Here is a 25,782-nt window from a genome sequence, read left to right on the forward strand (position 1 = left end):
GAAGAAGACTAAAGAGCAGAGAGGAGGATAGGGCATCCAGAGCACTGGGAGGAGGGTGGGATCAGAGAGTTGACGAGGGAGTAAGTGAGCGACGTGGAAGCTAGGCGAGAGACCCTGGTGAGGGAGGCAGGCCCACAGCAGGACGACCTCTACCCTGCATGGCCTGGACCATCCCCACATCAAAGATTCTAGGAAGCTAGGTTAGCTTTGGATGTCCCAGGCGTGCACAGGGATCAGGTCTGGACCTGAGGAACCCAGGGTCCATTGGAAACAAGCCAGACTCTGTGATTGTGTGATGGGAACAGTGGCGTCCCCCTGCCAGTTCCTTTCCCAGGGAAGGAACGGCAGGGCTGCAGTCTTGCTGCTACCAGCGCACCCTCCAGATCTGGATCTGCCATTCCCCTGCCTGCACCCTCCCACCCACTGCCTGACTCTGATCTCTCTCTGGTCCAGACCCTCCCTACCTCGCAGATGCTGCGATGCTCCGGTCCGCGGTCTTGTGAGCTGCCAGTAACAGGGTTTCCAGCAGGATCTTGGTGGCACTTCCACCTTTCATCCGGGAGGAGCCACTGAGGCCCTCAGGCTGCAGAGTGATGACACCCAGGAGAAACTGGGAGAGGAAGGAAGGTCCTGGAGTTTACTAGTTAGTGACCGCTGTGCATGCAATCTGGTTAGTGGCTCTTGGACATGCGCTCTGCTTAGTGGCCACTGGGCAGGCATTTGTAGGACTGGTGGCCCCCAGTGTGCTGTGAGGAGGAGTGCTGGTTGAGGGCTTAACTGAGAGGAGAGGAGGGAAGGGAAGGGAAGAGAAGAGAAGAGGGAAAGGGCCACTTACGGTCATTTCTATGGTACATTCAGGACTCTGGAGAGGAAGCCAGAATAATTGAGTGTCCTGTTAGCTGGGGATAAGGGTTTTTCAGAGAGGTTTTGTTGTTGTTTTTGTTTGCCAAGTACTTTCTCCCTCCTCCATCCCCCACTTTTTAAATAACAGTTTTTAATCCAAACCCTACATTTCATGCTCCTTGGACAGACCAGTGAAGCAGCCGTTGATTGTAACGCTACAGATATATAATATGACACACCGAAAAGATAAAGAGATTACAGCAAGAAGAACGATAAGAGCAGTGTCTGAGAAAAGGAGATTAAAAGTAAATAATTGCAGAGAAGAGGAGAGATGAGCATCTGGGAGATGAAAGATGCAGAACTCGTGTGTAAAGTGGAATTCCTGCCTTCCTATCTCGCAAAAGGAAGATCAAAGAGAATGTCACAGATGTGCCCATCCCAGGCAGAGTGGGGCAGGGCAGGGATTTGGTTAAGGCCCTTGTTAAGGTCAAAGGAAGGGCAGATGATGTTAGTGAGGTGCAGCCACAATCCAGAGAGAAAAGCACCAGGAGCAGTGGAGGCTTAGAAGGGCCACACCAATTTTGCAGAGTCTTAGGCAGAAGAATGAAACTACATCCCATTTTTTCTTTAAAGCCCACATTTGAAACTGAAACATATAAAAGAGACATGAAGCAATACTTTCTACACACAGATGCAAAAGAGCTTCTTTAAATAGAAATTGCCCTAGACCATTTAGGTGTTTAATGATGACTGATTTAAGAGACAGGGTCAGACTGGAAATAAAACATCTTAAAGGCGAAAACCGAAACGAGAAAACAGGATTTGATTCACCACATTTTAGTAGATACACGACACCAGGAATTTAGACGTGATGGAACAAAACCTAAAATCAGAGGCCCTAAGTGGCAAGCCGTCCGGAGGTGGGTGTGAGGGGTAGGGGTGGGGGCAGATCTCACCCCAGTTGCAGGATTGAGCACAAAAGCTTTCTGCTTTCTCCAGCAGTTTCTGCATCTGCTCGGCTATTTGTGGAAATGTTGGAACTCCAGTCTTCAATGGGGTCATTTCTGGGGCCCAAAGAGAGACACAGGGGGGATCATGTGTGAGCATCTAAAGGAAGGGCCTCAGATGAGAGTTGGGACCAAATACCACATTGAGATTGGGGTCAGAGGTCAACAATTTCCTAGAGAGATGTGCTTTGATGCTCATAGGGGCACTGTGTCCCTGAACCCCAAGGATGAGGGTTAATAAAACATTCAGCAATTTGAGCCCAGAGCAAAGCCAACACTCAAGTAAAAAGTTCCAGCCTGAGACCAAAACTTTCTTGTGTCCTGGTCCTTGCACAGGTCCTATTGCCATGTCTCCTCTGCAGAGAGAGGCAACAGTGTTTATTGTGTGGTTGAAAACTGAGATCCCCAGACTTGGCAGGTCATCACAATCACCTGGGGAGGTTTGTTTTTTTTTAATAACTACCCATTTCTGGTTTCCACACCCACCCTGAGAGTCAGCTTCAGTAGTTCTGGAGTGGAGCCCCCAAATCTGTATTTTTAAAAAGCTTCCCAGATGACTCTGAAGACCAGCCAAGTTTGGGAGCCACTGATTTAAGGAACAACTGGAAGATCTCCACGCCTACATTGTTTGAAATCCTTCATTTCACTTAGTCACGGTCCCTGAAATTAGCATCCACTGCAGCAGATACATTTTTGGTGAGGAAAGCCCTCCATTAAAAGAGATCATTTATACCTTCGTATGAATTACACTACATGCCTGGAATCTGGGAGCTGAAAAAGCCTCTCGGAACTCAGCTGTCCGTCTCCCCAAGACCACACTAAATACACACAAAGCTGCTCTTGAGTAGTCAGCAAGCCTTCGCTGAAATACCTCCAGTGACAGGAAGCCCTCAGCTTCATTGGGTGGCCCCCTCCAATGGTTTATTTAGCAGAGTTTCCCCAGCTTGGCTGTGCATCAGAATCTCCAAGGATGCTTGCAAAAATTAGGTATTTCCGGGCCTTACCTCAAACCTACAACATCAGACCTCTCATACAAGAAGCTTCCTTAGTAACACTCCCAAGGCAGTGCATCCACAGAATCACACCTGAGCATTATTGGTTTCATATGCTGGCCTTCATGACACAACATTGTAAATCAACTATACTCCAATAAAAAATTTAAAACATATATGCTGGCCTTCTTTGAGATCGAAGTGGCCATTTAGACAGAGAATAAGAGGGAGGTGACTTGGAGGCACAGGGATCTCAGGAAAGGGGAACAGGGTGGGAGATGTGAGTAGCCAGAGGGGACCAAAGGGGCTCCTGGCATGAAGGAGAAAGGGCCTAAAATAAGGGAGCTAGGCAAAGGAGACTAGGCCAGTCTGCACCCAGTATTCCTTCTTTGAAAAGATGCTTGGGACCCACCTCAGATGAAAGCACAGATCTTTGTGGTATGCATTTTCTTGAGCCCATTCTATCCTCTGACCCATGTTTTCCTTGCCTCTTCATTCCGTTTTAAATGTATGCTTTCTTATATTTTATGTATCCTTTATAAGCTGCCTTCAATCCTTTCTGAAATGAGAGAATATGCAAATTAACCAACAAAAAAAATACTTCCTAAGCTTAGGAACACCCTTTATTTACTTTATTTTTTTTTAACATCTTTATTGGAGTACAATTGCTTTACAATGGTGTGTTAGTTTCTGCTGTATAACAAAGTGAATCAGCTATACATATACATACATCCCCATATCTCCTCCCTCTTGCGTCTCCCTCCCACTCTCTCTATCCCACCCCTCTAGGTGGACACAAAGCACTGAGCTGATCTCCCTGTGCTATGCAGCTGCTTCCCACTAGCTATCTGTTTTATATTTGGTAGTGTGTATATGTCCATGCCACTCTCTCACTTCGTCCCAGCTTACCCTTCCCCCTCCCTGTGTCCTCAGGTCCATTCTCTATGTCTGCATCTTTATTCCTGTCCTGCCCCTACGTTCTTCAGAATCACTTTTTTTTTTTTAGATACCATATATATGTGTTAGCCTACGGTATTTGTTTTTCTCTTTCTGACTTACTTCACTCTGTATGACAGTCTCTAGGTCCATCCACCTCACTACAAATAACTCAATTTTGTTTCTTTTATGGCTGAGTAATATTCTATTGTGTATCTGTGCCACATCTTCTTTATCCATTCATCTGTCGATGGACACTTAGGTTGCTTCCATGACCTGGCTATTGTAAATAGAGCTGCAATGAACACTGGGGTGCATGTGTCTTTTTGAATTATTGTTTTCTCAGGGTATATGCCCAGTAGTGGGATTGCTGGGTCGTATGGTAGCTCTATTTTTAGTTTTTTAAGGAACCTCCATACTGTTCTCCATAGTGGCTGTATCAATTTACATTCCCACCAACAGTGCAAGAGGGTTCCCTTTTCTCCACACCCTCTCCAGCATTTATTATTTGTAGATTTTTTGATGATGGCCATTCTGACTGGTGTGAGATGATATCTCGTTGTAGTTTTGATTTGCATTTCTCTAATGATTAGTGATGTTGAGCATCCTTTCATGTGTTTGTTGGCAATCTGTATACCTTCTTTGGAGAAATATCTATTTAGATCTTCCGCCCATTTCTGGATTGGGTTGTTTGTCTTTTTGATATTGAGCTGCATGAGCTGCCTGTATATTTTGGAGATTAATCCTTTGTCAGTTGCTTCGTTTGCACCTTTATTTACTTTAATATTCTGAGATTTGGTGAACAAGAGCATATTTGCCCTGACCTCTTCTTTGTGACTATCCTGTAGATTTTCACAGGTTCCCTCCCAGCCTCCCCCAGGGGACTGGCCATGACCTTTCATTACAGAAGGTCTGCGTAGGACTTTTCATTACAGAAGGCTCACCTGGCCATGCTCACTGGGTTGAAACCAATCAGGACTGGCAAAAAGACCGCTGGGTTATCCATGCAGTAGTCCATGTGGCCTGCCACAGAGGAAGCCTGGTGGTAGGGAGAGAGAAGAGGGTTCGATGAGGGGGGTTACTCTAGTTCCGCCCGAGGCCCACGTACATCAGAATGCCCCGCACATGCTTGTTTAAGTGCAGATTCTAGGCCCAGTTAAAATCTACTGGATCTGAATTTGAAGGGGAGACCCCATGGACCTACATTTTTTTAAAATTAATTAACTATTATTATTATCGACCACACCGTGCAGCTTATGGGATCTTAGTTCCCCGACCAGGGATTGAACCCGGGGCCCTGGCAGTGGAAGCGCTGAGTCCTAACCACTGGACCGCCAGGGAATTCCCTAGACCTACATTTCTAACAGGTTCTCCCATGGAAATCTTCTGCGTGGTAAAGTCTGAAAATACAGAACTAAACTGTCAGCTCCATGAGGTCAGTGTCCTGCTCTCCTTGTGTGCCTCGTTCCACATCTGCTGGGGTCCAGGTCCTGCTCAGTGAATTCAGAGTGTCCGAGCTGCACAGCTGAGAGGAAACTCAGGGTCATCTAGCCCAGTGCATGTCAAACAAACTACCTGGTAATCTTGCTAAAATGCAGATTCAGACTCAGTAGGTCTGGTGTGGGGAGGCCTGATATTCTGCATTTCTAACAGATCCCAGGTGATACTGATCTTGCTGGTGTAAGGACCACACGTTAAGGAGCAAGGGACTAGTTCGGGGTCAGTTTTTTCTGTAAAGAGCTACAAAGCAAATATTTTAAGCTTGTGGGCCCTACGATCTCTGTCCAATGACTCAGTCTTACCGTTGAAGCGTCAAAGTAGCCATGGATAATATGTAAACACAAATAGCTGAGTTCCAGTAAAACTTCATTGACAAAAACAGGGAGCAGCTGGATTGACCTGCCCGCATAGTTTGCTGAGCCCTGGACTACTCTATCTTTTTGGTTGTTGAATGGATGGGTACACAGTTATTGTGGGATAAGATCCCTTCCCCCCCTTGTCCCACATTCATGCAACTGGATCCTAATTAGTGAGAGTAAAATCAAAATTCCTTACACAAGCCCTTTCTGTTTTCTAGATAAATCTAGATAAATCTTGTTGATTTATCTTCCATGCTGTTCCACTCCTACTCCCTGCCTTCCTATAAAATTGATCCACCCAGCCCGTCTTCACACTCACAGAGAGTCCCGCTGAAATGCTGATGACAATCACCCTCTTCTTCCCAGCAGCCACCTAGGAGAGGAGGATGGGTGAGGCAGTGCCACCAAGAGGATTCTAGGGTATAAACATATTGTGTGGGGATGTCAGGGCCAGGATGAGGTGGGGGGTGGCTGGAAGGGAGTTGGGGGGCAGGGAGGAGGCAGGGGATGGGCTTTGGCTGGATGTTGGGGCTTTGATGTCCCCACAAGAAGGAACAGACAGAGGTCTCTGGTTGAGTGTCAGTGGAAAACACAGACTTCTTCAGTTCCTCGATCCCATCCAGGGCACTATCTTCCATCCCCTCCCTAGAGGCCATCACAGACCTAAGAGGACAGACTCAAGGTCAGTGGCACTGCTTGGGAAGCAGAAACCTATGGTTTATTAGGGCTGCTTTGAGAGAAGGAAATGAAGAGAAAACTATCACTGAATGGGCACCTACTATTTGTTGGGCACCATGATAAACACTGTGTAGGGTTGAAAAACTTCAATACCTAAGAGGGCTAGTCAGGCAACATAAGTACGTGAAGTGGAGAGCAAACCGGACACCATCTCCACCTGAAAGCATTCAAATTCAGTTTCTAAAAGACACTAGTTAGGCCAAACAAAATATTCATAGGCCAGCCTGGCTTACCTGTCACCTCCTGCAACGAGGTAGGTGTAAAGAGGTTTCTGTCCTAGACCTTTCATCATCTAGTTAAAGGAAACCTGCCAAGTCGGAGAGAACATGAAGTAGTAATGACAGGGAAGGAACAATTATCTTGGATTTTCAACACCTTGAGGGTAGAGGCTGTATAATGATTCTCTTAGGTCAGTGCTTAAGCCAGTACTGCTTGGAATCTGACTCTTAAATATGCTGTTTGGAGATGATGGATTAGGGGTGTGTGGGATGTAGAGACATTGGCAATAGACTGGTGGGGCTCAGATGGGCTCAGAAGAAATGGGACTCCATGTTGAGATCTAGCTTTTGGAGAAGAAAGAGAGCCGGAGCTGGAGGCGGTCCACCTAGAAGCTTAGCTATGAAGAGCTTTATGGTCCTGAGGTTCACTCCAAGAAGGCGGAGAGCAAAACCGGCGATCAAGGTACTCACCGACCTGAGGAATGCCATCCTGCCAGAGGTATCCCTCCACTCAGCCCCACCAGCGCCCCCCTTAGGCTCCTGAGAAAAGAAAAATGCCTAGGTATCCAGGACCCAGCTCAGGTTGGGAGAAGCATATTCTCTTTTTGGTTGGTAACAGAACCCCCCTCTTATCCCCAAAGCGAACAGAACATAGAGAATATGGTGTAGCAGAAAGAACCTTGGATTTGAGAAAGAAACTTCAGTCTGATCCCCAACTCTGGTTTAGCTACTTATTCAAACCCTTACTGGACTTCCTTGGTGGGGCAGTGCTTAGGGATCCACCTCCCAGGGCAGGGGAAAACGGGTTCGATCTCTGGTCCAGGAAGATCCCACATGCCGCGGGGCAACTAAGCCCGCAAGCCACAACTCCTGAGCCCGCATGCATAGAGCCCATGCTCCACAACAAGAGAAGCCACCGCAGTGAGAAGCCTGCACACCACAACGAAGAGTAATTCCCACTCGCTACAACTAGAGAAAGCTTGCGCTCAGCAACAAAGACCCAACGCAGCCAAAAAACCCCAAAAACCCTCACTTATTGCAGAAAGGACGGAAAGCAGCTTTGTCACAGATGGGAAGCAGCATTATCTGGCAATTACTAGCTGCGTGTATTTGGGCAAAAGCTACCGTGATTATCTTCAGTCTTTCTTTTCCCATCCGAAAAGTAATGGAGACAGTAACACCAACTTTACAAGTTTTTGTGAAGGTAATGGGTGTGAAAGTACGTGGTCAATTATATAGTGTTATGCAGTAATAGTTATTATAATTACTGTTGATTAATAAGATGACAATAAGGATATAGAAGTTTATAAAAGGGAAAAATAGAGACCAAGAAGAGAGAAAAGTAGAGGGAAACACGAATTTAAGCAGGGAGCAGGTGGAGAGTTGGTACCTTCCGCACTTCCTGAACTTTTCCAGCCGCTTATACCATGGTGGTCAGAGTTGACTCACTGGAGGCAACAGGCAGGCATCAACAGCCAAGAAAAGGACAGTGGGTTGGGGGGGGAGGGGGAGGGGCTCCCAGACCATGGTCTGAGAGGGCAGAGGTTGAGGTGGGGTGGGGCTGCAGTGGGCATCGTTACTTGCAGTGTCCAGGGGATGCGTCTGGGTCGCCTGGCATGTGGGCATGATTTGTCCCTCCTCCTGGAAGATCTCAGCATCACATTGCCCCAGCAATCGAACAATCTGCTCGGCATCTGCTTTGTCCAGATCCCGGGTCAGTGGGTTTGACTTCTCTGTGATGGGCAGGGCTGCCTCATACCCAGACAACTAGAGGGAAGGGGGGACAAGGTCAATGGCAGGGAACCTCATTCACGTCTGCTGAACTGGAGGTGGGTGTGGCAGCAGGCACAGCGTTGGGACACACACACACACACACAAAAATGATTTAGCCTGCACTTGGTACTCTGGGCCTATCAAAGAAAGAAAATCAGGAAGGAAGATGGGAAGGAGGATGGGGAAAGCAGAAACCCAGGGTGCAGGGAAGTCCAGATGAGACAGAATTCTAGGAATCAGTACAGAAGGCCAACAGGGAGAAAGGGTCTCACCTCCCACTTGCCAGGCTCCGGGGTCTCAATCACACGTTGAAACCGTTTTGTGCCTGGCATGGTCCGACACTGTGGACACACTGTCGTGCCTACCTCTTCAGCCACGTAGCCCCTTCTGTCACACTGACACTGCTTCCAGTTGGCGGGGACTTATCTGAGCCACAGTGATGATGAAACCAAGTACCCTGGCCTCTCTGCACACCTCTGCCTGCACCCTTTCCTGGTCACTAGGTCCCCAGACCTCTGGTCACCCCACGGGGGTCCCCAGGTCCCTCTTTACAGGCACCCAGACTCCCCAGCCTCTGGTTGTCCCTGAAGAGGAAGACGCGAGGTCTTCATTACTCTTGCCCTTCAGACAATGCCCTCTTCTCTGGAGGGCCTGGAGCCCGGAAGGACAATACCCAGGCCCAGGGCAAAAAGGATCCCTGGGCACGAGTGCTCTGGAACCAGGATGCATCAGGAGGCCAGAGATCAGGGTTCTCAGGGTCAGCAGAGGTCAGAGGACCTCGGCCATGGCTTGATCACATGCTCAGCACACACAGTCCTCCCTGTCCCACTTGCCCCATTTCACTCTCCTCTCAGAAGGAAAGCAACAGAAGCTTCAGAGCCCCAGGGGTGCACGCACTGAACTGGATATTACAGGGGAAAGTGCCACAGAAATAGAAATACTGCAATGAGAATTAGAAACCAAAGTATCTGCCCTAAATACAAGTTTGGCTAACATTTATTTACACTGAACAATGCATTTTCACATACAGTATCTCATTAGATACATTAAGAAGATATTAAAAAGAATGAAATAATGCCATTTGCACCTAGAATTTATCATACTAAGTGAAGTATGTCAGACAGAGAAAGACGGATATCATATGATATCACTTATATGTGGAATCTAAAAAAATGATACAAATGAACTTACAAAACAGAAATAGGCTCACAGACATAGAAAACAAACTTATGGTTATCAAAGGGGAAAGGTGGGGGGGAGGGATAAATTAGGAGCTTGGGATTAACAGATACACACCACTATATATAAAATAAACAATAAGGACCTACTGTAGAGCACAGGGAACTGCATTCAATACCTTGTAATAACCTATAATGGAAGAAAATCTGGAAAAGAATATATGTATATATGTATCACTTTACTGTACACCTGAAACTAACACGTTGTAAATCAATTACAGTTCAATTTTTTTTAAAAGATGATGATATTGACACCCTCATTTTTCAGATGATGAAACTGAAGCTCAGAGAAGTTAAGTTAGTTGCTGAAGATCACACAGCTGACAGAATTGGGACCCACACCCAGGTTCTCACTCCAGATCTCATGCTCAACCAAAGCATGAAATAACTTAAGGATTTACATGCTTATTGAATAAATGAAGTAACTAACAAATTGGTGCAATTAATCATAATCTCTCATTCACACAGTGTTATAAGCTTTATAAAGATCGTTCCCCAATATTGTCTCATTTGATCCTCACAACAGCCCTGTGAGGTTTTGGATGCTCTGATTTACAGGTGGGAAACCTGAGACTTAGATTAACCTCTTTGTCTAAGGCCACACAGTAAGTCCCAGAGCTAAGACAAGAAACAGGTCGTCTCTCTTTAAATTTCCCCTATAAACCCAGCACCCTTAATAATCGCCGTATCTCCAGCTATTAACATGCCAGACATATAGAGAACGCTCAATAAATATTTGCCTAATAAATGAAAGAATGACTGAGAGAATGAAGGGAATCAAGATCAGATTATGAATGGGGAAGATACTTAAAAGCTGACGCAGTCTACAAGTAGGAGATTGTCAAAATAATTATTATCTCCATCATTGTCCCCTCCGGCACCGGAGGTGGAATTCCACTTCCCAACTCGGCTAATTCCATCTGGGGAGGGAGAGGCCTCCCAGGTGCCTGAGACCCTCGCACCTGCGCCTCTCCCGACATCCCCCCGCCCCCCACGCCCCTGCCGGGGCTTATCGCACAGAGCCGGGATCGGGAGCTTTGGGGGCCCGAGAGGCCGCCAATGAGAGGGGTCGTGGGAGGAGTCCCGAAAGAACCGGGTTGGGGGGGCGTTGATGACGGCGGCGAGAACCCCAGCTGGGCGGGGCGGGCCCGCACGTCCCGGCCGGGCTGCGGCGGAGCGACGGGGGCCAGCTCTGCAGAAGGCGGCGGCTGGCTCACCGGGACGGTCACATCTGCTGCAGGGGCCGGCGGAGGCAGCCGCACCGCCTCCCGCCCCGGGGACCCAGGCCAGCCTCCGGGTCGCGCCGGCACCGCCCCCTGCTCTCGGACAGACTGCGCGGCCGGTCGGAGCTCGGGGGGCTTCGCAGCCCCGCGGCCCGCGCCCGCTACGCCTCCGCCCTCTGCCCGCAGCTCGGTCCAGCGCCGCCCGCCTCGCCGGGCCCGCGCCGGGATGGGGTAGGGACAGCGCCACGGAGTCGGGCGATGGGCCGCCCTCTGGGCACCGAGCAGCCCCCCGAGGCCTGAGCGACCGCGAGGACCGGCGGAGGTGGGTGTGGGCAGAGCAGAGCCGCGCACCAGGGGCGCCGGGATGTGGCGGGGGCCAGGAAGGCATGGGGAAAGGGGGGGCTCTGGGGCTGCTGTGGGCCGTGGGGAGACCGGGAGAGCTGCTGCCCACCCGCTCGTTCTGGCAAGTCCTTGACCCTCCCACAACTCCTGCCACCTCCAGGACCCCCGCCTGGATGTCAAACGGATGCCCCAGTGCCTCCCAGAGGACTCGGTGGGGACCATGGCTTCGCTAATGCCCCTCTCCCCATATCTAAGCCCCACTGTCCTCCTGCTGGTCAGTTGTGACCTGGGCTTTGTACGAGCAGGTGCGTAAAGGGGGAGAGGGTGGGAGGTAACCAGAGTTAGTCTGTGGGTGGAACCTGTTAACCGGTTAACGCACTGGCACCCGCAGACCGGCCTCCCTCTCCTGTGAATGTGACAGTCACTCACCTCAGAGCCAACTCGGCCACTGTGTCTTGGGACGTCCCAGAAGGCAACATCGTCATTGGCTACTCCATTTCCCAGCAAGTATGAATCACCCTTCTGCTACCCCAACCCATGTCCTTGGATCTCTGAACATTCCTTCTGTCACCTCCCTCCCCACCCCAGCTCCCCTCCCAGCTGTGGGAGAATCTGGGAGCTGGGATTCCCTGGCTCACGCTGGCCTTTTCACCCTTACTGCCTTGGAGTGCTTGGATGTTCAGGAGGTGGCCTGGGACCAGGGTGAGGCTGTCCTCCTCTCTCATCAACTCCCTGCAGCGACAGAATGGACCAGGGCAACGTGTGATCCGGGAGGTGAACACCACCACTCGGGCCTGTGCCCTCTGGGGCCTGGCTGAAGACAGTGACTACACAGTGCAGGTCAGGAGCATCGGCCTTCGGGGAGAAAGCCCCCCAGGGCCGCGGGTGCACTTCCGAACTCTCAAGGGTTCTGACCGGCTACCCTCAAACAGCTCGAGCCCAGGTGAGGGTCTCAGGTATTCCTCGCTCCCTAAAGCTTTGGATTCTCTGGCTCTTTACCTGGTCTTTGGTCTCCTGTTTACTTCCCCAAAGCAAGCAGCCGTCTAGCTTAGATGAATAGAAGGATGATTTAATTCATTGTACTGCCAGAAAAGGAAGGAAAGCAGGTTGGCAGGGGACCGGGTATAGACAGGCTGGTAATGAATTCCTTGGGGGAAGGGCTTTTAAGCTTCCTTTTACCCAGCCTCAGTTCACAGCAGCTACAGCCTGCATGAGTGAGTATCTGACCTGCAGCCCCCCGGCTTTTTGGTCTCTAACCACCTGTCCACCAACAGCTTCCCAGAGAGGGGCTACCAGTGGCAACGCTGTGATGGGTCTACCTTGGCTCTAATCCCCAGCATCTCCAACCTTAACTGTCTGCACAGACATAGCTCTCTAGCTGCTCCCTGTAACCTGGGGTCCGTCTCCTTCCTTCTCAGGTGACATCACAGTGGAGGGTCTGGATGGAGAGCGACCTCTGCAGACGGGGGAAGTGGTCATCATTGTGGTGGTGTTGCTCATGTGGGCTGGTGAGTAAGCAGCTGGACAGGGGACCATGGATTGAGTGGGGCTCAGTGAAGGTGGGAGTTGGTGAAGGTTGTTGGGAGAAAAGGGGGTGAGAGCAGTGGCGTGGGGAGATGTTTAGTTGAGAGGGATGGGCAGGAAAAGTTTGAAGAGAGGGAGAGGAGGCTTTTGGGAGCCTAGAGAGGATGATGAAGAAGGTGGTGCCTGTGCATGGGGACCAGGAATTCAAAGATTTTCTTCTCGGATTTTCTAGAAACTGTGTGGGTATCTCACTGCCTTTCGAGGCTGTGAGTGGGGAGGTCAAGATCAAGGTTCAGATTGTATTGTTGTGTTTCAGCTGTAATTGGGCTATTCTGCCGTCAGTATGACATCATCAAGGACAATGACTCCAACAATAACCCCAAGGAGAAGGGGAAGGGACCGGAACAGAGTCCTCAGGGAAGGCCAGTGGGGGCAAGACAGGTGATGTGCGGCCAGAGAGGGAGGGAAGGGTGATTTTGCCTCTAGAAGCAGTAAGGGAAAGGGAGAAGGGCCACAGAGGGGCAAGAGAAGAGGGAGAATGGAAATTTGGGATGGAGGAGGCCATCGCCTTCCTGAAATGAGACTCAAGCCATCTTCTTTCACAGAAAAACTCACCCTCCATCAACACCATTGACGTATGAGTGAAGAAACAGAACCAGAAGACAGATGCACTAACATCTTGGGGATGGGGAAGGGGTCAGGGAGAGCCCAAGATGGTGATTTGCCCAAGACTGAAGGATCCCACAGTCTCCCAGAGGGTAATGACACTCCCACAATCTCAGGCCTGGCATCCATTCTCTTTCCACTGTGAGCAGGGCCAGAAGGTAGGTCTGTTAGGGTCTGAGCCCCTGGACGTGGGGAGTGGATATCAGATGGGATATGTCCTTCCATCCCCCAGGTCCAGGAGAGAGTCACTTGTTCAACCCTATCCCATTAGGTCCCAAATGGGGCCCCCATTTCACCTGCATCAGAACCCTTGGCATCCCCAGCTGCCCCCACATCTTGCCTCTGGGTCTCAGAGAGGAGTGTTTCTGTGGGTACGCCACCTCCCCCAGCAAATAAAAGGAATTGTCTGGGCCTGGAGACAGATGCTGCACTGCACTACTCCAATGTCTTCCATGGAGCCTCAGGTGCGCCCCCTCTCACCTGGCAGCCCCTTCAGCTGCTGGTGACCTCACCCCTTGGACATTTTTCCAATAAAGTTTCTTGGACAAACTGGAGCTGACTGTATGGGATACTGTCTAATATGCTGAAAACATTTCTCCACTGTCTCTCCCCTGACTACAAGGGTCCTTCACACCACCACCAACTTGACAGGAGCAGACTCTTATTTGAAGGTGTTTGCTTTGATTCTCCAGCCTGGAATTGGGTGGAGCAGAGCCAGAAAGAGGCATAGAAAACCAAGGCCCTAGATCCTTTTCCTTTTTTGGGTGAGAAGGGGGAGCAGGAAAAAAGAGGATATAAATTCTTCATGTACTAATGGAAACTAAGGTTATGGCACATGAGAGGGCCAGTAGCCTTTTTATCTTCACTGCCTACATCGGCAGCCCAGCTCCTCACCATTTATTCCTCTGATTTCATCAACCCTGAGCTAATTTTCAGAAAAGGACTGAACAGGGTCTCGGGACAAATGAAAGAACAGCTACACTAATGGATCCCTGGGTGCCAAGTGTTCCTCTCCCGTGCATTTCTGTGCCTATTCTTCCCTGCCCTTGCTTTCCCTTTTGTCTGTATGTCTCTCTGTTCATTTGGTCAAAGTCAGTAATAATTGTAAAGAATAAATGAGTTTATATTCACTCTCGGCCATTATATCCAGAGGAGGATTCTGGGAATAAAACTGGGGTTGGAACTCTCTTGTCAAAATAATTATAATTTGGGGGACTTCCCTGGCGGCGCAGTGGTTAAGAATCCACCTGCCAATGCAGGGGACACGGGTTCGAGCCCTGGTCCGGGAAGATCCCACATGCCGTGGAGCAACTAAGCCCGCGTGCCTAGAGCCCATATTCCGCAACAAGAGAAGCCACCGCAGTGAGAAACCCGTGCACGAAAAGGAAGAGTAGCCCCCGCTGGCCGCAACTAGAGAAAGCCTGCGCACAGAAACAAAGACCCAAAACGCAGCCAAAAATAAATAAAATTAAAAAAAAACATTACTATTAACAAAAAAAAAGAATTATAATTTGGGCTCTGGGGCCTACTTGTTTCCTGTGAAAATAGGGACTGTCCTCTACTTTTTCCTAAGTTCCACGGGGAGGTTGGTGCCAGTGAAAGAAACACCTGTTGACATTTGCAAGCACTCTGTAGGAAAGACTTCAGAACCGAGAATCTGTCTGGACAGCATATGCTACACTGTCTGGAAGGTAACAGTTTTCTCCACGTATGATCCTCCAGGAGGTGGCTTATGAATAACTGTCCTTTTTTGCATCTTGATCTCTCTGGTATGTTACAAGAAATTAGACCAATAATTCTGAAAGGGACCCCAATCGAAACAAAGATCAAGAAGTCAGTCAGTATCTTTTAAACCTAACCAAGCTCCACCCCCGGGCTTCACAAGACTACACCTGTCAGGTGAGCCAAGCTCTGGTCTGCCCTCTGCCCTAAACCATAAAGCATCCTGATCTAAGCAGCAGTCTTAAACTCACCATTTTCCATTTCAAAAGTAGGGCGTTTTACCTCTCTCTGACCACTGCTTCCGAAGCACAGATCTCTCAGACTCTGGATACATCATCATTTCTGGGGATAGGAGTGTCACAGGGCATGTAGTAGCATGGGATGGAGATAGGGAGCTAGAAGTTAAGAAGGAACACAAAGGGTGTTTAAATGCACCATCTCTGAGTCGAATCCCAGTTCCGTCCTTAACACACTATGTTAGCTAAGGCAAGTGACCCCTCTAATCCTGAGTCTCATGTTATGTAAAATGGGACTAATAATGCTATCCCCTTCAAAAGGTGGCTTTGAGATTAAAGGAGACAATGCATGTACAACACTTTGCACGGTACCTGGCAGACACATACTGAGTATTCCCTGTTACCCATCGTTATCAGCCTTGTGGTCCTGTGCAAGTTACATAACCTATTTAGGATCAATTCCGTCAACTGTAAAAGGCTTATAATAGCAACTACCATGCTTTCCTCCAGGGTTGTGTAGATTAAAAGAAGGCACTCTGGGCTTCCCTGGTGGCGCAGTGGGTGAGAGTCCGCCTGCCGATTCAGGGGACACGGGTTCGTGCCCCGGTTCGGGAAGATCCCACATGCCGCGGAGCGGCTGGGCCCGTGAGCCATGGCCGCTGAGCCTGCGCGTCCGGAGCCTGTGCTCCGCAACGGGAGAGGCCGCAACAGTGAGAAGCCCGCGTACCGCAAAAATAAAAAAAAATAAAAAATAAAAAAAAAGAAGGTACTCAGCCACGCTTACGTACATGGAACAGCTAGAGAGACTACGATTACGTAGGACCCCGGAGATTGCGGAAGGCTTGTGGGCGTGGCTGGAGTTTGGGTTTGCATGCCACGATGGGATTGGTCGAGGAGAGAATTCATCAAGCCCTCTGCGGCGGTGGGGTCCCTCCCTAGACCTCACTGCGGCTGCGCGGGTTCTGTTTTGCTTCGCTGCGAACCTACGCGGTGACCTTGCGACGCGTGTCGCGCTCAGGTCGCTTCTGCGTCAGCGGCTGCCGCTGCGGCTGCGTGGCGGGTTGTCCAGGTAACCACGGGAGTTGTCCGCTGTCTGTTGGGATCTGAGAGACAGGTGTTCGTCATGCAGTTGAAGCACCTGAGGACCCTGCTGAGCCCTCAGGTGAGGAGTCGCGTGCTTCTTCCCTCCCTCGCCCGCCTTAATGTTGCAAGAAAAGTGGGGGACTGAAGTTTAAAAACGTTGAGCGCCTACTGTGTGCAGAAGACCGAAGGCTATAGTTGTGATTCGGACTCTGCTACGTCCATAGAGTGTTGAGTAGGTGAGATGGAGTGCTGAGCACCGTAGCTTTCACTTCGTTCCATTAACGAATCGGTTGTGTACCGGGTCCCATGGTGGGGCTCCAGGGGATCCAGAACTTGCTCAGCTGTTGCCCCTGCCTTCAAGAGGCTCGTACTAGAGGCAGAGGCGCACGTGTAAACAACGAACATTAATCTACACCTCTCAAATGAGCGCTTTAGGTGTAAGCCCCACCTAAAGGAGTGCAAACGACCACACCGTTCGTTCTGATGGTGAAGATCTCAGATTCAGAAGAGGCTGGACACTGAGGGAGGAGCCCTAGAACATGGTGAAGAAAGGCTGGGTTTCGGAGTCAGGAGGCCAGAATTCAAGTCCTAGCGCCCCACTACTTTAAATAAATGATGTGATGCCCCTGACTTTAGCCTTTATCACACAGGCTCTCTGAACACTCACCCAAACTTCTACATTTGGAAAACGGGAGTAATAATAATCGCAGCCTTAGGGGGTTAGGGGGAAGAATTAAAGGAAGTAGTATACACAAGAGAACGTTGTAAACTGAAAAGCAGTGTGAAAACTGATAGACAAGAGAGAAGGACATTCAAAATGCAAAGGACAAAATAATAGAAAGCTAATAAGAATATCTGTCATAACTGAATGTTTAAGGTGTACCAGGGCAGCATAAGTAAAGAAGCTAGTGTTGTGGATTATGGAGTCAGACACACATGGACTTAAATCTTGGTTCTGCCACTTAAACTGTGTTTGTAAACTTGAGCAAATTACTTAACCTTTCTGTGCCTCAGTTTCCCCATCTGTAAAAGGTGCATAATAATAGCTTCTACCTCAGTTACGAGATTAAATGAGATAATGCGTATCAAGCACTTAGCAAAGTGCCTAGTCCATGCTTGTTAAAGGTTAGCTATTATTCTGTTCTCTACCTCATGTAATCCTCGCTACAGTCCTGTGAGGTACATATTGTAGAGAAAGGAGAATTGATTGATTATGAGAATCAGGAAGGCTTCACAGAGAATGTGGCTTTAAGAGAATAGAAGGAAATTAGAACAAAAGAGAGGTGTGCTCATTGCTCAGTAAACTGTTCTCTGAATCTGTATTTCTAAAATTCCTTTACCCTAATGGAATAATTGGAAATGAAATCTTCCTTCAGTCTTTCAAAATAAGATGATGTCATGATGCAGGTAAGGGCTGAATGCCCAGGATTGGGCAAAATGATTAAGGAAGATGATTGGCAATAATTGATAAGCCCTCTACCCTCCTAACCTAATTTAGTCAAGAGTTGGAGGGGGCTAAAGGTGGTGGTGTGGCTATTTTCTGACTCCGGTTTGAGGACTTTGATGAAAAATGCCTTTTTTACCTCTGACTTTGGAAGTGGGTAGGTTAGGAGTAAAAATTAACAATGTTTTAAGCCAGGGCTGTAGAGCCCAAGTAGTTAAACAATTGGAGCAGAAATTAAATTTTTTATTTCAAGGAGGGAAATCCTTAGTGCAGAACCACAGACCACCAGGGCTGGTGGTGGAAGGGGCAGACATGGCAAGAATAATTCACTGGGAGTTGATCGCTTCTAACTTGGGCTTCTGTGAAGTAGATTGTTAAGGAAAAAAAAAAAAAGACAAAAACCAAAGTGGCATTGTTTATCCTAAGTCACAACTCTGATTATTTTAATTCCCATTCCAGAACTTTCACTGTCTCTCCCTTTCCTACCAAATAAGCCCAAACTCAGCCTAGCTTCAAAGACCCTTGTTGAACTGGCCTCTGTCTGTTTTTCCTGACTTACCTCCTCTATTCTGCTATTTACAATATAGTTTCAGCTAAATTAAATTACTATTTATTGACCAGAACTTGCCGTTGCTCATGCCATTCCTTCTACCTCAGGTAATTTCCCTACCTAACTGTATCCATTCTTCAAAGCTTAATGTTGATCATTTAAGTGGAAAATTATCTCAGACTTTTCCAAACTATTACAGTGCTTTATATGTGCCTCTCTTATGGGACTTTTCCCATTTTTTGTACCATCTTATTAGATCCTTGGGCAGGGACCATGTTTTGCTCTTTGTCTCTCTCTTAGCCCTTGGCCAAGTGCCTTTCTTATTAAGGTACTCAAAAAACATTAATTGAATGAATGGCTAAAGACCAAAACTTTGCATTTATTTCAGTAGCAGACCTGGGGAATGAGAGAATAAGGAGGCCACTGCAGGGACACATTGGTACAGTTGATTTTCCATGTCACCTCTTAGTGCATTTGCATTATGGGTTTCTAGAAGCACTTTGTTCTCACCATCCAGGGCTCTATGGCCTTGGAGACCTGGATGGATTATGGTGATCTCTTTGTTTTAAGGACTGTGCTAGAAGGAAAATTGACCAGAGTCACACTAGAAGTAATGGAACTAGAAATGCTTTTGGCATTCTAGACCAGCACCTGGGTTTATTTTTGCCCCTTTGCTTCTGCAGGATGGAGCTGCAAAGGTCACCTGCATGGCATGGTCCCAGAACAATGCCAAATTTGCTGTCTGCGCAGTGGACCGAGTGGTGTTGCTGTATGATGAACATGGGGAGCGAAGAGATAAATTCTCCACCAAACCAGCCGACATGAAGGTGAAGGGAACGTTCATGTGTACCTTAATCTGTTGATGGGACTCTATAAATCTAGAAAACTTCCTATCCTGCTTCCTAGCCACAGGCATAGGAAATGGCCCGCCCTTCCTTTTCTCAGTATAAAGCCCTCAAGCCCACTACAGTCACCCAGGCACCTTTTCTTCTTTTTTTTTCTTTTTGTAGATTAGAGCACAGTATTCTTTTTTTATATATAAAAATTTATTTATTTATTATTTATTTATTTGTGGCTGCGTTGGGTCTTCGTTGTTCCGTGAGGGCTTTCTCTAGTTGTGGCGAGCAGGGGATACTCTTCGTTGCAGTGTGTGGGCTTCTCATTGTGGTGGCTTCTCTTGTTGTGGCTCACGGGCTCTAGGCGCACAGGCTTCAGTAGTTGTGGCTTGCGGGCTTAGTTTCTCTGTGGCATGTGGGATCTTCCCGGACCAGGGTTCGAGCCCATGTCCCCTGCATTGGCAGGCAAATTCTTAACCACTGTGCCACCAGGGAAGTCCACCTTTTCTTCCATTTTAAGGATACTCATTACTTCTTTTTCTTTCCTTTTTTCTTTTTGACTCTTAGTATGGCAGGAAGAGCTATATGGTGAAGGGCATGGCTTTTTCTCCTGATTCCACCAAGATTGCCATAGGACAGACTGACAACATCATCTATGTCTACAAGATTGGAGAAGATTGGTGAGGATAGAGATTGGGAGATGGGGTGTCCCAGAGAAGAAGGGAAAGGCAGGAAGAAATGCCTCCCTGGGAAGGGGGGAATAGAGAGGTTGAGGAGCCAGCTGGGGCTTGGAAGGCAGAGGCCCTCTGGAGTCCGTTGTTGTAGCTTCCCAACCTTTGCATGCACCACGTGTTCTATGATCCCATCCCTGGAAGAGTCAGTCTTAGATCAACAAGGAGGCCCTGTGAGATCCTGGGGAGCCTGGAGTGATGTTTTGTCTTTGTTATTCTTCCAAAGCTACTCAGGCTCCTTTGAGGGCTTCTGTGGAGTGGTAGGAAACACTAGCGGGCCAGGGAAGGTATCTACAATTCCTCCCCTCCCCCAGCATCATTTGTGCCCGTTTATTCATGGAAGTGGTTTGTAATATGCTTCCCTCCTTTTATTTGACAGGGGTGACAAGAAAGTCATCTGTAACAAGTTCATCCAGACGGTAAAGTTCAAACCAGTCCCTGGGAGATTAGGATGAGCAAGCATGTATCAGTATATCCGCTTATAAATACAACGAGAAGTTGCCTTTGTTAACATCTGGCTCTGACTTTTCCTGCTGTGTGAATGGTACTGCCTGGCTGCTCATCCCCCTGTGCTTTCCTCCTTAGAGCCCAGTTGTGTCCCCTCCTCTCCTTCCCTACAGGTGGTTGTAGTGGTGGCATGTGGTGGGATGTTCAGGCTCAGGTTGTTATCAAAGTGCTAACATACATAGACAGGTTTATCCTTTTCATTCTTTCTTTCTTACAGAGTGCTGTTACTTGTCTGCAGTGGCCAGCAGAATACATCATTGTCTTTGGACTGGCTGAAGGGAAGGTAAAGGAGGGAAGAGAAATACAGGAGATATTGTGCATGGGGATAACGGTTCTGGAAAGAGGTATATGGTTAATCTTCTCCCTTAGGGTCAAGTTGTGTACTGGGGAGACTACCCAGGGAACAGTTTTTGTTTTTTTCTTTTTCTTTCCTTAGGACCTGGGTGAAATTGAAAGTAGCCTAACCGGACTTTTGTCCATTCTCCCATTTTCAGGTTCGTTTGGCAAATACCAAAACTAATAAATCATCTACCATCTATGGGACAGATTCTTACGTGGTGTCCCTGACAACAAAGTGAGTAAGGAAGAGCGGTACCCCAAAAGCTTGGAAATGGTAGGAAAATCTATAGGGGACTCTGGACTGGGGGACCATAGTATGAAAGGTGGAGAGGGCTGGTAGCAGGAACCGCAGGTAGGGTAGTGTTTGACAGACAAAGGGGACTTTCTTGGTGAGACAGGATGCTCTAATGTCTTCCTGTATTTCTCTCCTTTCCTCCTTTTCCCCCTTTTTAGTTGCTCTGGGAAAGGAATTCTCTCTGGTCATGCAGATGGCACCATTGTTAGGTACTTCTTTGATGATGAAGGCTCTGGAGAGTCACAGGTATGAATAAAGGATGCTCTGGAATAGGGGAGAAGGAAATCCCAAGAACTCTCCGAGAGGAGGTTGGACATCTAAGGAATTTAGATCGTGGTGCTGGGAGAGGAGGCTAGAGGAATGAGACCTCAGGCAGAGAGACACCTGGATGAGGCCACAGAGAGGATTTGTTTTTCGGAGGCCAGAGCTTAATATTTATGGGAAAGGATGAATCAGGTGGAAGGGACCTTGAGGCAAAGAGAAATAAAGACTCCGAGAGTAATGAAAAGTGAAAATTATTCTCATTTATGTAAAATATATATTTATGTATATAAATTCATAGAAAAAAAGGGTTGTTTACTCTTGAGAGGGAAAATATGGGGGATTAAAGGAAGGTTCATGTTTTAATCTATGTAATTCTCTATTGCTTGAATCATTTATGTTAAGAATTACTTGTGTAATCATTAAATGTGTCCCTCCTGAAATAAAGGGGCCATATGCTCCCTGTGGGCCTATATGGTATTGGTTAATGTGTAGGACAGATTCCTTTGGGGGGCCTTATTAGGTGAATATTAAAGATCTGCAGACACACGTATTTTGAGGTTCCCTCTTGAACACAAGGTCAGTAAGTGTGTATATATGTCATAAAAGATGTGTGCGTGAGTGTAAGACAGAAAGATAATTTGTGAAGTCTTCGGATTAAGATGTCTTGGGGTGGGAAAGTGTTGGGAGAAAGATTCCTGCAGAGCAGGATTTTCAGAGTGAGTGTGTCAGATGCTAGGAATGAGAAATTTCTGAGGTGGAGTCCTCAGAGTCAGAGTGATTGAAACCCTCTACTTCTGTCTTAGGGGAAGTTGGTGAACCACCCATGCCCACCCTATGCCTTGGCTTGGGCAACCAACAGCATTGTGGCTGCAGGCTGTGATCGGAGGATTGTGGCCTATGGAAAGGAAGGCCACGTGCTACAAACTTTTGACTATAGCCGTGACCCTCAGGAACGGGAGTTCACCACAGCTGCAGCAAGTCCTGGGGGCCAGTCTGTTGTGCTGGGAAGTTATGACAGGTGGGTCTCCTTTCCAGTTGCAGCTTCTGCCTGCTTTCCCTGTGTACACTCTTCTTTAGTCCAGTTTTGCTTCTCAACCAGAGTGGGAGACTGGATCAGAATCAAGTGATTCTTAAGTTTTAATTCGTGCACTTTCCTCTTCCTGTTCCCACCGTCCGTTGGCGTGTCAGCAGTTCCAAGATGCACCGTGCTCTTGTTGTGTCTCTGCCTCTCCCCGGGATTCCACAGCAGAATTCATCTCCACTTTCTTTGTGCTCCCTTTGCCCCTTTTCAGACCACTGGCTTAGTGTTTATCACATTATATTATAGTTTGGTGTTTGTATCTAACTGGTTAAATTGAAGAGCCCTTGAGAAGAGGGCCTATTCTCTTTTTTTTTAAGTCTCCAGGGCCTAGCTTAGCATCTAGTATATAATACGTGCTCAAATGTTTGGTGAATGAATGAATGAATGATGGAACGGTGAATAAATAGCTAGAGTCTGGGTCCCATCTTTTCCTTGGAGCGCTTTTAACCCCAGCTTTGTCAGTCCTGTCTTTCTGTCCCCTTCAGTCTCATGTGTGTCTGTCTCTTCCTTTCTTTCTTCTCTGACTCCTACCATTTCTCTTTTCTTTTTCCATATTTCTCTATCGCTAACAGCTCATTTTTCTCACCAGCCACGGTCTCTTTTTATTTTCTCCACTCCTATCTCTCTTACTCCATTTTACTTTTGACTTGATTTTCCCAATTTACTTCCTTTGAACACTTTTGTCCTCTCCTACTAGACCTCCCAACTTGTCTGTTCTCTTTTATTTCCTCTGTTCTCTGATGTAGCAAGACTAATTTCCTTCCGTTACAGGCCCATTTTCAGTTTTTCTCAGCCTCCAACTCTTCTAAAAGCCAAATACTTAATTTCAGACTTCGGGTACTCAACTGGAGCCCTCGAAGAAGCATCTGGGAAGAGGCAAAGCCCAAGGAGATTGCCAACTTATACACCATCACTGCCTTGGCCTGGAAGCGGGATGGCTCACGACTCTGTGCGGTGTGTGACTAGTAACCCCTTTCTGCTTTGGTGACTTTTTTCAAATTAAGAAAAATCCCACCTATCCTAAAGCACCCTCTCCTGACACTAGAGAATGTCCTCTTCCCTTTTGACCACAACCTAAAACTCTGACGTTACAGGGGAAAGAGAAATGCGTACCTTATTGGAGGCCAAATGGGACAAGAGTTTTATAGGCAGGGATGATTTCTCCCTTATATCCCATCACTATGTGATGCTCTTGAGTCCTGCAATTGCCACCTCTTTCCTGCTGGTACTTCCAAAAACTACCAGCCCTTTTACTGCCAACTCTTCTGTAGATTCTAGAACCTAGGATTTGAGAGTGTCTCTAAATACCCTCTACATGCCTACGTATTGTGTGCGTTACCCTTTATGCTGTCACTTTCCCTTCCAGGGCACACTCTGTGGTGGAGTGGAACAGTTTGACTGCTGCCTCCGAAGGAGCATTTACAAGAATAAGTTTGAGTTGACGTATGTGGGACCTAGCCAGGTGAGCGGCTGATAGCCTGCCACACTGAGATTTTGCCATGGCTCACTCATCCTTGTAGTACTTCCCTGTGGTCTGGCCACAGCACAGAGTCAAATCAACCTCTGGCAGAGCTGTTCTGAGGAATAGAATGTGTCAGGGCAACTCTCTGGCAACTTTCCTGCTATAGTTCTTACAGCTTATTGTAAGAAAAGTATTAACTACCAGGTTTAAGGGGTACAGAGATTGCCATTTACATCTTCCTGGTTTAAAACTTCACTGCCTGTAGGATGGCAACTGGGGAAGTTGATAAATAGGATTATAATTCTGAATTCTTTTGTTCTAAGGCCTCTGAACTCACTGTGTATGATGTTGCAAGCTCATTTCTTAGTTTCTTTTATTTAGTTCCTTTAGCATCTTGGAACTTAGTTCATTTATTATTCATTGATTCCTTTAGTCTTCCATTTTCTCCAGAAATATTTATCCATTCTTTATGTGTCAGCACTGTTAAGCATTGAGAATTCAAAGATAGTTATCTGTAATACGTTGTCCCTTATTTGAGAAGATCGTTTTAGCAAAGGAGACAGACATATCAGAAAATAATACAGCACACTGTGGTAAAGTTATCATAAAAGTTTGTACAAAGAGCTACAGGAACATAGGGAGAGTGATTGGTTTAACCCAGTGGAACTTTCAGAATCCTATGTATTATAAACATCAAAAGAGATAATATATTAAAGTATTTCATAAATAGTAAAGCATTATGTAAATGTGAGGTGTCCCTTTTACCAAGAATATCCTAGGCCAGGCAAGGAAAAAAGATGATACCTTGTTTAGTCAGCCCTGTGAAGGTGGGCGAAGGGCACAGCATGTTCACCCCTCTTTCGGATTGGGGGAAGCCTGGGGAGCTCAGACTCGTCTCCTACCAAGGTGATTGTGAAGAACCTCTCATCGGGGACCCGAGTGGTACTCAAGTCACACTATGGCTATGAGGTGGAAGAGGTGAAAATCCTGGGAAAAGAACGCTACCTGGTGGCCCACACGTCAGACACACTGTTGCTGGGGGACCTGAACACTAATCGCCTTAGTGAGGTAGGAACCAAAACTGGAGAGGTGGGGATGGGGCATCCTGAGGTGCTACTCAGGCAAGCCAGGGTCCCTGGGGGAAGATCTCCATGGGAAGCTCTAACATTCTGGTGTTGGGGACCTGGCTTCAGGGGATGAGACCCGGGAGGCTTAGAATCCCGGAATATGAATCACCGTTGTTGGACTGTTTTTACACCATCTCCCAGAAGCATAGGGATTAGGGCAAAATCTGACGTAGCATCTCTTTTGTGCAATGTCAAAGCCTCCCCCAACTCCATCTCTCTGCATCCCACCCTGTTCTTTCAGCATCGTCTTGGATAGCTATCCACATTGTCCCTTATGTCTTTTCCCCCCTTAACAGGTAGCTTGGCAGGGATCTGGTGGCAATGAGAAGTATTTCTTTGAAAATGAAAATGTGAGTAGAGCTTGATTCACCATCACTGTCCTGATAAGCCTCCTTCTAGCTTCTGTGTAGCAGGATGGCAAGTGGCAAGGGGTTGAGAAAACAGCAGATAAAGTGGGAGGGTGAAATAGGCAGAGGAATAGAATAAACAGAAAGGTGGGTGTCACTTTGAACTCGTGGTACACCTCCCTCGACTCTCTTTCTTCATGTAATCTTTCCACTGTATAACAATTCCGTTCACCCCCAGGTATGCATGATCTTCAATGCTGGAGAGCTAACCCTGGTGGAATATGGGAGTAATGATACCCTGGGTTCTGTACGTACTGAATTCATGAACCCCCATCTCATCAGGTAACCCCACAAGGTTCTCTAAATTTTTGAAACCCAAAAGAATTCCTTTTGACTTCT

At 47.6% G+C, this 25,782-nt stretch overlaps 3 protein-coding genes across 6 annotated transcripts in view; 2 read left to right on the forward strand and 1 right to left on the reverse strand.

Annotated features, from left to right (window-relative positions):
- Positions 1–1,664: 1,664 nt before the first annotated feature.
- On the reverse strand, positions 1,665–9,458 carry GCKR (glucokinase regulator). The gene is given in 9 exon segments (XM_029232027.1): positions 1,665–1,907; positions 3,255–3,401; positions 4,723–4,817; positions 5,957–6,052; positions 6,609–6,682; positions 7,065–7,133; positions 7,984–8,041; positions 8,194–8,360; positions 8,639–9,458. Coding segments are annotated over 6 exon segments (495 nt in total). The 5' UTR covers positions 8,699–9,458; the 3' UTR covers positions 1,665–1,907; positions 3,255–3,401; positions 4,723–4,817; positions 5,957–5,985.
- Positions 9,459–10,779: 1,321 nt separating this feature from the next.
- FNDC4 (fibronectin type III domain containing 4) lies at positions 10,780–13,913 on the forward strand. 2 transcript variants are annotated; one of them, XM_029232025.1, is made up of 7 exons: positions 10,780–11,149; positions 11,330–11,474; positions 11,561–11,676; positions 11,908–12,112; positions 12,588–12,677; positions 13,010–13,134; positions 13,299–13,913. In XM_029232025.1, the coding sequence occupies exons 2-7, from the start codon at positions 11,354–11,356 to the stop codon at positions 13,332–13,334; spliced, it is 693 nt and encodes a 230-aa protein (XP_029087858.1). In that variant the 5' UTR covers positions 10,780–11,149; positions 11,330–11,353; the 3' UTR covers positions 13,335–13,913. The 2 variants fall into 2 exon arrangements, with proteins under 2 accessions (XP_029087858.1, XP_029087859.1); XM_029232026.1 differs by lacking the exon at positions 10,780–11,149 and having other exon boundaries at positions 11,258–11,474.
- A 2,380-nt stretch (positions 13,914–16,293) lies between these two features.
- IFT172 (intraflagellar transport 172) overlaps positions 16,294–25,782 on the forward strand; it is a 41,451-nt gene continuing 31,962 nt past the window's right edge. For 2 of the 3 annotated variants that reach the window (XM_029231853.1, XM_029231854.1), the window contains exons 1-13: positions 16,294–16,479; positions 19,078–19,221; positions 19,798–19,910; positions 20,341–20,380; positions 20,686–20,751; positions 20,963–21,042; positions 21,261–21,348; positions 22,170–22,384; positions 23,278–23,401; positions 23,814–23,909; positions 24,816–24,977; positions 25,333–25,386; positions 25,622–25,725. In XM_029231853.1, the coding sequence (XP_029087686.1) occupies positions 16,441–16,479; positions 19,078–19,221; positions 19,798–19,910; positions 20,341–20,380; positions 20,686–20,751; positions 20,963–21,042; positions 21,261–21,348; positions 22,170–22,384; positions 23,278–23,401; positions 23,814–23,909; positions 24,816–24,977; positions 25,333–25,386; positions 25,622–25,725 (1,325 nt within the window). In that variant the 5' untranslated portion in view covers positions 16,294–16,440. Of the gene's footprint in view, positions 16,480–19,077; positions 19,222–19,797; positions 19,911–20,340; positions 20,506–20,685; positions 20,752–20,962; positions 21,043–21,260; positions 21,349–22,169; positions 22,385–23,277; positions 23,402–23,813; positions 23,910–24,815; positions 24,978–25,332; positions 25,387–25,621; positions 25,726–25,782 lie in introns of those variants that run through there. The other variant, XM_029231855.1, reaches the window with a different exon arrangement.

The sequence above is a fragment of the Monodon monoceros genome, unplaced genomic scaffold, assembly GCF_005190385.1.
Source record: "Monodon monoceros isolate NGI ecotype Baffin Bay Population unplaced genomic scaffold, NGI_Narwhal_1 Super_Scaffold_19, whole genome shotgun sequence".
NCBI lineage: Eukaryota > Metazoa > Chordata > Mammalia > Artiodactyla > Monodontidae > Monodon > Monodon monoceros.